General features: G+C 49.7%; 1 protein-coding gene across 1 annotated transcript in view; it reads right to left on the minus strand.

The window, feature by feature from the left end:
- LOC127915625 (alpha-actinin-1-like) overlaps positions 1 to 10,826 on the minus strand; it is a 23,296-nt gene that overhangs the window by 144 nt on the left and 12,326 nt on the right. Inside the window, exons 3-4 of the mRNA XM_052495845.1 lie at positions 6,557 to 6,643; positions 252 to 337 (exon numbers count right to left, since the gene is read on the minus strand). Of these exons, the coding sequence (XP_052351805.1) occupies positions 252 to 337; positions 6,557 to 6,643 (173 nt within the window). The remainder of the gene's footprint in view (positions 1 to 251; positions 338 to 6,556; positions 6,644 to 10,826) is intronic.

Genomic DNA, 10,826 nt, shown 5'->3' on the forward strand with positions numbered 1-10,826 from the left:
CAGTGTGTGCTTCGTTCAGTTACGTATTGCACCCTATTCCCTATATAGTGCACTACTTTTAACTAAGGCCCTATGGCACCCTATTCCCTATATAGTACACTACTTTAGACCAGGCTCTATGGCACCCTATTCCCTATATAATTGCACTACTTTAGACCAGGCTCTATGGCACCTATTCCCTATATAGTGCACTACTTTTAACCAGTGCTCTATAATAGGGTGCCATTTGGGACGTAGGGTTCTTCTATTACCAATGTGAAAGTTCTGAATGTTGACATTCTTGTAGGGAGCAGTCTTCCTCTGGCACCACAGAAGAGACCCTCTTTGGCTGATGTTTCTGTAGGTAGGAGAGGAGAAGAGAGGAAGGGAGGAGAGGAGAGAGGAAGGGGAGAGGAGGGAGGGAGAGGATGGAGGAAAGGCAGAGAAGGAGGAGGAGAGGGGGAAGGAGGGAGGGGAGGAAGGAAGGATAGGAAAGGAAGAGAAGAAGAAGGGAGGAGAGGCGCAGAAGGGGAGGAATGGGATGATGGGAAGGGAGAGGAGCAGAAGTGAGGAGAAGGGATGAGGAGAGAAGGAGAAGGAGCAGAAGTGAGGAGAAGGGATGAGAGAGGGAAGAGGCCCCGGAGCAGAAGTGCGGAGAAAGGATGAGAGGAAGAGGAGAGGAGCAGAAGTGAGGAGAAGGGATAGAGGGAAGAGGAGAGGAGCAGAAGTGAGAGAAGGGATGAGAGGGAAAGAGGAGAGGAGCAGAAGGGAGGAGAAGGGATGAGAGGGGAAGAGGAGAAGTGAGGAGAGGGATGAGAGGGGAAGAGGAGAGGAGCAGAGAGAGTGAGGGAGATGGGATGAGAGAGGGAAGAGGAAGGCAAGAAGTGAGGATGAAGGCGGAAAACAAATCAATGAGAAATGAGTTAAAAAATCGTGCTGTGACATAGGATTAGTTCCGGCATCCCGTTTTGACACATATCCTTCACCTGGACTGCTGAGCCAGTTCAAACTAATCACATTTGTGGCTGTAGGGGTTTTAAAAGGAGAGGGCTGTAGGGGGTTAAAAGAGAGGCTGTAGGGGGTTTTAAAAGAAGGAGAGGCTGTAGGGGTTTTAAAAGGAGAGGCTGTAGGGGTTTTAAAAGCAGAGGCTGTAGGGGGTTTAAAGGAGAGGCTGTAGGGGTTTTTAAAAGGAGAGGCTGTAGGGGTTTTAAAGGAGAGGCTGTAGGGGGTTTTAAAAGGAGAGGCTGTAGGGGTTTTAAAAGCAGAGGCTGTAGGGGTTTTAAAAGCAGAGGCTGTAGGGGTTTTAAAGGAGAGGCTGTAGGGGTTTAAAAGCAGAGGCTGTAGGGGTTTTAAAAGCAGAGGCTGTAGGGGTTTTAAAAGCAGAGGCTGTAGGGGTTTTAAAAGCAGAGGGCTGTAGGGTTTTAAAAGCAGAGGCTGTGGGGTTTTAAAGGAGAGGCTGTAGGGGTTTTAAAAGGAGAGGCTGTAGGGGTTTTAAAAGCAGAGGCTGTAGGGGTTTTTAAAAGCAGAGGCTGTAGGGGTTTTAAAAGCAGAGGCTGTAGGGTTTAAAAGCAGAGGCTGTAGGGGTTTTAAAAGCAGAGGCTGTAGGGGTTTTAAAAGCAGAGGCTGTAGGGGGTTTTAAAAGCAGAGGCTGTAGGGGGTTTTAAAAGGAGAGGCTGTAGGGGTTTTAAAAGCAGAGGCTGTAGGGTTTTAAAAGCAGAGGCTGTAGGGGGGTTTTAAAAGCAGAGGCTGTAGGGGGTTTTAAAGGAGGCTGTAGGGGTTTTAAAAGCAGAGGCTGTAGGGGTTTTAAAAAGCAGAGGCTGTAGGGGTTTTTAAAAGCAGAGGCTGTAGGGGTTTTAAAGCAGAGGCTGTAGGGTTTAAAAGCAGAGGCTGTAGGGGTTTAAAAGCAGAGGCTGTAGGGGGTTTTAAAGGAGAGGGCTGTAGGGGTTTTAAAAGCAGAGGCTGTAGGGGTTTTAAAAGCAGAAGCTGTAGGGGGTTTTAAAAGCAGAGGCTGTAGGGGTTTTAAAAGGAGAGGCTGTAGGGGGTTTAAAAGGAGAGGCTGTAGGGGTTTTAAAAGCAGAGGCTGTAGGGGTTTAAAAGCAGAGGCTGTAGGGGTTTTAAAAGCAGAGGCAAATACAGTAATAATAACAATCATAAATACAGTAATAATAACAATATATATTCATCTATCATGTTATATGGTATATTACTACGGTATATATTCATCTATCATGTTATATGGTATATTACTACGGTATATATTCATCTATCATGTTATATGGTATATTACTACGGTATATATTCATCTACCATGTTATATTAATACACTATATTATGACATATATTCATCTATCATGTTATATGGTATATTACTACGGTATATATTCATCTATCATGTTATATGGTATATTACTACAGTATATATTCATCTATCATGTTATATGGTATATTACTACAGTATATATTCATCTATCATGTTATATGGTATATTACTACAGTATATATTCATCTATCATGTTATATGGTATATTACTACGGTATATATTCATCTATCATGTTATATGGTATATTAATACGGTATATATTCATCTATGATGTTATATGGTATATTACTATGGTATATATTCATCTATCATGTTATATGGTATATTACTACGGTATATATTCATCTATCATGTTATATGGTATATTACTATGGTATATATTCATCTATCATATTATATGGTATATTACTACGGTATATATTCATCTATCATGTTATATGGTATATTACTACAGTATATATTAATCTATCATGTTATATGGTATATTACTACGGTATATATTCATCTATCATGTTATATGGTATATTACTATAGTATATATTAATCTATCATATTATATGGTGTATTACTATGAGTATATATTCATCTATCATATTATATGGTATATTACTACGGTATATATTAATCTATCATGTTATATGGTATATTACTACGGTATATATTAATCTATCATGTTATATGGTATATTACTACGGTATATATTAATCTGTCATGTTATATGGTATATTACTACGGTATATATTCATCTATCATGTTATATGGTATATTACTATGGTATATATTCATCTATCATGTTATATGGTATATTACTACGGTATATATTAATCTGTCATGTTATATTCTATTACTTGTACATAACTTATGTTTGTTTTAGTATACATGCAAAGCCAACAATACAAAATGCATATGATACTTACTAATTCAATTTGAATGTAAAATTGAGCTGCCTACTGTAACCCCAATCCCATTTTACTCTGCCCAAGGTACCACCGAAGTACCCACTCTTATGCCATTTACCAGTAGGCCTATTGCCTCATGAGTCTTCTCAAGTACTACTGTGGACAGGCCAAGTACCCCTGTGGACAGGCCAAGTACCCCTGTGGACAGGCCAAGTACCCCTGTGGACAGGCCAAGTACCCGTATGGACAGGCCAAGTACCCGTATGGACAGGCCAAGTACCCGTATGGACAGGCCAAGTACCCGTATGGACAGGCCAAGTACACCTGTGGACAGGCCAAGTACCCGTATGGACAGGCCAAGTACCCGTATGGACAGGCCAAGTACCCGTATGGACAGGCCAAGTACCCGTATGGACAGGCCAAGTACACCTGTGGACAGGCCAAGTACCCGTATGGACAGGCCAAGTACCCGTATGGACAGGCCAAGTACCCGTATGGACAGGCCAAGTACCCGTATGGACAGGCTAAGTACCCTTGTGGACAGGCCAAGTACCCGTATGGACAGGCCAAGTACCCGTATGGACAGGCCAAGTACCCCTGTGGACAGGCCAAGTACCCCTGTGGACAGGCCAAGTACCCGTATGGACAGGCCAAGTACCCGTATGGACAGGCCAAGTACCCGTATGGACAGGCCAAGTACCAATATGGACAGGCCAGGTACCCGTTATGGACAGGCCAGGTACCCGTATGGACAGGCCAGAGTACCCGTATGGACAGGCCAAGTACCCTGTGGACAGGCCAAGTACCCCTGTGGACAGGCCAAGTACCCGTATGGACAGGCCAAGTACCCGTATGGACAGGCCAAGTACCCCTGTGGACAGGCCAAGTACCCCTGTGGACAGGCCAAGTACCCGTATGGACAGGCCAAGTACCCGTATGGACAGGCCAAGTACCCCTGTGGACAGGCCAAGTACCCCTGTGGACAGGCCAAGTACCCGTATGGACAGGCCAAGTACCCCTGTGGACAGGCCAAGTACCCCTGTGGACAGGCCAAGTACCCGTATGGACAGGCCAAGTACCCGTATGGACAGGCCAAGTACCCGTATGGACAGGCCAAGTACCCGTATGGACAGGCCAAGTACCCGTATGGACAGGCCAAGTACCCGTATGGACAGGCCAAGTACCCCTGTGGACAGGCCAAGTACCCCTGTGGACAGGCCAAGTACCCGTATGGACAGGCCAAGTACCCGTGTGGACAGGCCAAGTACCCCTGTGGACAGGCCAAGTACCCGTATGAACAGGCCAAGTACCCGTATGGACAGGCCAAGTACCCGTATGGACAGGCCAAGTACCCGTATGGACAGGCCAAGTACCCCTGTGGACAGGCCAAGTACCCCTGTGGACAGGCCAGAGTACCCGTATGGACAGGCCAAGTACCCGTATGGACAGGCCAAGTACCCCTGTGGACAGGCCAAGTACCCCTGTGGACAGGCCAAGTACCCCTGTGGACAGGCCAAGTACCCCTGTGGACAGGCCAAGTACCCGTATGGACAGGCCAAGTACCCGTATGGACAGGCCAAGTACCCCTGTGGACAGGCCAAGTACCTGTATGGACAGGCCAGGTACCCCTGTGGACAGGCCAAGTACCCGTATGGACAAGCCAAGTACCCGTATGGACAGGCCAAGTACCCGTATGGACAGGCCAAGTACCCCTGTGGACAGGCCAAGTACCCGTATGGACAGGCCAAGTACCCGTATGGACAGGCCAAGTACCTGTATGGATAGGCCAAGTACCCGTATGGACAGGCCAAGTACCCGTATGGACAGGCCAAGTACCCCTGTGGACAGGCCAAGTACCCCTGTGGACAGGCCAAGTACCTGTATGGACAGGCCAAGTACCCGTATGGACAGGCCAAGTACCCCTGTGGACAGGCCAAGTACCCGTATGGACAGGCCAAGTACCTGTATGGACAGGCCAAGTACCCCTGTGGACAGGCCAAGTACCCCTGTGGACAGGCCAAGTACCCGTATGGACAGGCCAAGTACCCTGTGGACAGGCCAAGTACCCGTATGGACAGGCCAAGTACCCCTGTGGACAGGCCAAGTACCCGTATGGACAGGCCAAGTACCCGTATGGACAGGCCAAGTACCCGTATGGACAGGCCAAGTACCCCTGTGGACAGGCCAAGTACCCGTATGGACAGGCCAAGTACCCGTATGGACAGGCCAAGTACCTGTATGGACAGGCCAAGTACCCGTATGGACAGGCCAAGTACCCCTGTGGACAGGCCAAGTACCCGTATGGACAGGCCAAGTACCTGTATGGACAGGCCAAGTACCCCTGTGGACAGGCCAAGTACCCTGTGGACAGGCCAAGTACCCGTATGGACAGGCCAAGTACCCCTGTGGACAGGCCAAGTACCCGTATGGACAGGCCAAGTACCCGTATGGACAGGCCAAGTACCCGTATGGACAGGCCAAGTACCCGTATGGACAGGCCAAGTACCCGTATGGACAGGCCAAGTACCCCTGTGGACAGGCCAAGTACCCGTATGGACAGGCCAAGTACCCGTATGGACAGGCCAAGTACCTGTATGGATAGGCCAAGTACCCGTATGGACAGGCCAAGTACCCTGTGGACAGGCCAAGTACCCCTGTGGACAGGCCAAGTACCTGTATGGACAGGCCAAGTACCCGTATGGACAGGCCAAGTACCCTGTGGACAGGCCAAGTACCCGTATGGACAGGCCAAGTACCTGTATGGACAGGCCAAGTACCCTGTGGACAGGCCAAGTACCCCTGTGGACAGGCCAAGTACCCGTATGGACAGGCCAAGTACCCGTATGGACAGGCCAAGTACCCCTATGGACAGGCCAAGTACCCCTGTGGACAGGCCAAGTACCCGTATGGACAGGCCAAGTACCCGTATGGACAGGCCAAGTACCCGTATGGACAGGCCAAGTACCCGTATGGACAGGCCAAGTACCCGTATGGACAGGCCAAGTACCCGTATGGACAGGCCAAGTACCCGTATGGACAGGCCAAGTACCCGTATGGACAGGCCAAGTACCCGTATGGACAGGCCAAGTACCCGTATGGACAGGCCAAGTACCCGTATGGACAGGCCAAGTACCCGTATGGACAGGCCAAGTACCCGTATGGACAGGCCAAGTACCCCTGTGGACAGGCCAAGTACCCGTATGGACAGGCCAAGTACCCGTATGGACAGGCCAAATACCCGTATGGATTGTACCCATGTGGACATAATGCGTTTATAACGTGTTGTAAGCATGAATAAGCCTTTATAGTGTGTTATAAATAAGAAGAAGTCAGAGGAGGACATCTACATCCTGGTACCTTCCACAGAGATGTCCTGGATGGCGAAGCGAAGGATTATGGTCCAGATCATTCCCAGGGTCATTTTAGCATTGCCGTCGACGATCTCTGCAGGAGAGGAGAGGAAAGGTTAGCCTGAGGTCACATTGACAGTGCGAGTTATAGTTTCACTGTGCCATTTGATGTATATCAGGTTTATGATTTCATTGCTGGTGAAATAACATTGATCTGACTCCTACACGCACTACAGTACTCCTACACGCACTACAGAACTCCTACACGCACTACAGTACTCCTACACGCACTACAGTACTCCTACACGCACTACAGTACTCCTACACGCACTACAGTACTCCTACACGCACTACAGTACTCCTACACGCACTACAGTACTCCTACACGCACTACAGTACTCCTACACGCACTACAGTACTCCTACATGCCTACGTAGCTGCTGTGCCGAGTGCCCACTCCTGGTTATAACTACTCCGCCCTGGTTCTAGCTACTCCGCCCTGGTTCTAGCTACTCCGCCCTGGTTCTAGCTACTCCGCCCTGGTTCTAGCTACTCCGCCCTGGTTCTAGCTACTCCGCCCTGGTTCTAGCTACTGCATTCGATGCCTCTGTCAGCATAATAAACGTGATTTAATGTTATTTCTCTTCAGGAGGGCTGCGTGCAGAGATTTACGTTTACACACAAAATACAGTGAAGTGCTGAATACAACAGGTGTAGTAGACCTTACAGTGAAATGCTGAATACAACAGGTGTAGTAGACCTCACAGTGAAATGCTGAATACAACAGGTGTAGTAGACCTCACAGTGAAATGCTGAATACAACAGGTGTAGTAGACCTTACAGTGAAATGCTGAATACAACAGGTGTAGTAGACCTTACAGTGAAATGCTGAATACAACAGGTGTAGTAGACCTTACAGTGAAATGCTGAATACAACAGGTGTAGTAGACCTTACAGTGAAATGCTGAATACAACAGGTGTAGTAGACCTTACAGTGAAATGCTGAATACAACAGGTGTAGTAGACCTCACAGTGAAATGCTGAATACAACAGGTGTAGTAGACCTCACAGTGAAATGCTGAATACAACAGGTGTAGTAGACCTTACAGTGAAATGCTGAATACAACAGGTGTAGTAGACCTTACAGTGAAATGCTGAATACAACAGGTGTAGTAGACCTCACAGTGAAATGCTGAATACAACAGGTGTAGTAGACCTTACAGTGAAATGCTGAATACAACAGGTGTAGTAGACCTTACAGTGAAATGCTGAATACAACAGGTGTAGTAGACCTCACAGTGAAATGCTGAATACAACAGGTGTAGTAGACCTCACAGTGAAGTGCTGAATACAACAGATGTAGTAGACCTTACAGTGAAATGCTGAATACAACAGGTGTAGTAGACCTTACAGTGAAATGCTGAATACAACAGGTGTAGTAGACCTCACAGTGAAATGCTGAATACAACAGGTGTAGTAGACCTCACAGTGAAATGCTGAATACAACAGGTGTAGTAGACCTCACAGTGAAATGCTGAATACAACAGGTGTAGTAGACCTCACAGTGAAATACTGAATACAACAGGTGTAGTAGACCTTACAGTGAAATGCTGAATACAACAGGTGTAGTAGACCTTACAGTGAAATGCTGAATACAACAGGTGTAGTAGACCCCACAGTGAAATGCTGAATACAACAGGTGTAGTAGACCTCACAGTGAAATGCTGAATACAACAGGTGTAGTAGACCTCACAGTGAAATGCTGAATACAACAGGTGTAGTAGACCTCACAGTACAATGCTGAATACAACAGGTGTAGTAGACCTCACAGTGAAATGCTGAATACAACAGGTGTAGTAGACCTCACAGTGAAATGCTGAATACAACAGGTGTAGTAGACCTCACAGTGAAATGCTGAATACAACAGGTGTAGTAGACCTCACAGTGAAATGCTGAATACAACAGGTGTAGTAGACCTCACAGTGAAATGCTGAATACAACAGGTGTTTCACCTTACAGTGAAATGCTGAATACAACAGGTGTTTCACCTTACAGTGAAATGCTGAATACAACAGGTGTAGTCGACCTCACAGTGAAATGCTGAATACAACAGGTGTTTCACCTTACAGTGAAATGCTTACTTACAGGCTCTAACCAATACTGCAAAAAAGGTATTAGGTGAACAATAAGTAAGTAAAGAAATAAAACAACAGTAAAAAGACAGGCTATATACAGTAGAGGCTACATACAGACACCGGTTAGTCAGGCAGGTTTCCAGATGGGGGGGAGCCGTAGGGCACCCTGTAGGTCACCCTGCCTCTCCTATTCTCCCTGTAGGTCACCCTGCCTCTCCCCATCTCCCTGTAGGGCACCCTGCCTCTCCTCTTCTCCCTGTAGGTCACCCTGTAGGTCACCCTGCCTCTCCTCTCTCCCTGTAGGTCACCCCCTGCCTCTCCCTCTCCTCCCTGTAGGTCACCCTGCCTCCTCTCCTCCCTGTAGGTCACCCTGCCTCTCCTCTTCTCCCTGTAGGTTACCCTGTAGGTCACCCTGTAGGTCAACCCTGCTTCTCCTCTTCTCCCTGTAGGTCACCCTGCCTCTCCCTTCTCCCTGTAGGTTACCCTGCTTCTCCCCCTTCTCCTGTAGGTCACCCTGTAGGTCACCCTGCCTCTCCTCTCCTCCCTGTAGGTCACCCTGCCTCTCCTCTCCTCCTGTAGGTCACCCTGCCTCTCCTCTTCTCCCTGTAGGTCACCCTGTAGGTCACCCTGTAGGTCACCCTGCTTCTCCCCTTCTCCCTGTAGGTCACCCTGCCTCTCCCCTTCTCCTGTAGGTTACCCTGCTTCTCCCTTTTCTCCTGTGGGTCACCCTGTAGGTCACCCTGCCTCTCCTCTCCTCCCTGTAGGTCACCCTGCCTATCCTCTCCTCCTGTAGGTCACCCTGCCTCTCCTCTTCTCCCACCCTGTAGGTCACCCTGCTTCTCCCCCTTCTCCCTGTAGGTCACCCTGCTTCTCCCTGTAGAATTACTTCTCCCTGTAGGTCACCCTGCTTCTCCCCTGTAGGTCACCCTGCCTCTCCCCTTCTCCCTGTATCTCCTACCCAGGTCACCCTGCCTCTCCCCCTTTCTCCCTGTAGGTCACCCCTGCCTCTCCCTCCTGTAGAGTCACCCTGCCTCCCTTCTCCTGTAGGTCACCCTGCCTCTCCCCTTCTCCCTGCAGGGTCACCCTGCCTCTCCCCATCTCCCTGTAGGTTACCCTGCCTCTCCCCTTCTCCCTGTAGGTCACCCTGCCTCTCCCACTTCTCCCCATCTCCCTGTGGGTACCCTGCTTCTCCCTGTAGGTCCTGCCTCTCCCCTTCTCCTGTGGGGTCACCCTACTCTCCCCTTCTCCCTGTAGGTCTGCCTGCCTCTCCCCTTCTCCCTGGAGTCCACCTGCCTCTCCCCATCTCCCTGCAGGTCACCCTGCCTCTCCTCTTCTCCCTGTGGGTACCCTGCCTCTCCCCTTCTCCCTGTAAGGTCACCCTGCCTCTCCCCTTCTCCCTGTAGGTCACCCTGCTTCTCCCCTTCTCCCTGTGAGGCACCCTGCCTCTCCCCATCTCCCTGTAGGTCACCCTGCCTCTCCTCTTCTCCCTGTAGGTCACCCTGCCTCTCACATGCTCCTGTAGGTCACCCTGCCTCTCCCCTTCTCCCTGCCCGGTCACCCTGCCTCTCCCTTCTCCTGTAGGTCACCCTGCCTCTCCCCTTCTCCCTGTAGGTCACCCTGCCTCTCCTTCTCCCTGTGAGGCACCCTGCCTCTCCCCTTCTCCCTGTAGGGTCACCCTGCCTCTCCCCATCTCCCTGCAGGTCACCCTGCCTCTCCTCTTCTCCCTGTAGGTCACCCTGCCTCTCCCCTTCTCCCTGTAGGTCACCCTGCCTCTCCCCTTCTCCCCTGTAGGTCACCCTGCTTCTCCCCTTCTCCCTGTAGAGTCACCCTGCCTCTCCCCATCTCCCTGTAGGTCACCCTGCCTCTCCTCTTCTCCCTGTAGGTCACCCTGCCTCTCCCCCTTCTCCCTGTAGGTCACCCTGCCTCTCCCCCTTCTCCCTGTAGGTCACCCTGCCTCTCCCCTTCTCCCTGTAGGTCACCCTGCCTCTCCCCTTCTCCCTGTAGGTCACCCTGCCTCTCCCCTTCTCCCTGTAGAGTCACCCTGCCTCTCCCTTCTCCCTGTAGGTCACCCTGCCTCTCCTCTCTTCTCCCTGTAGGTCACCCTGCCTCTCCCCTTCTCCCTGTAGGTCACCCTGCCTCTCC

Source organism: Oncorhynchus keta, chromosome 35 (assembly GCF_023373465.1).
Source record: "Oncorhynchus keta strain PuntledgeMale-10-30-2019 chromosome 35, Oket_V2, whole genome shotgun sequence".
Classification (NCBI taxonomy): domain Eukaryota; kingdom Metazoa; phylum Chordata; class Actinopteri; order Salmoniformes; family Salmonidae; genus Oncorhynchus; species Oncorhynchus keta.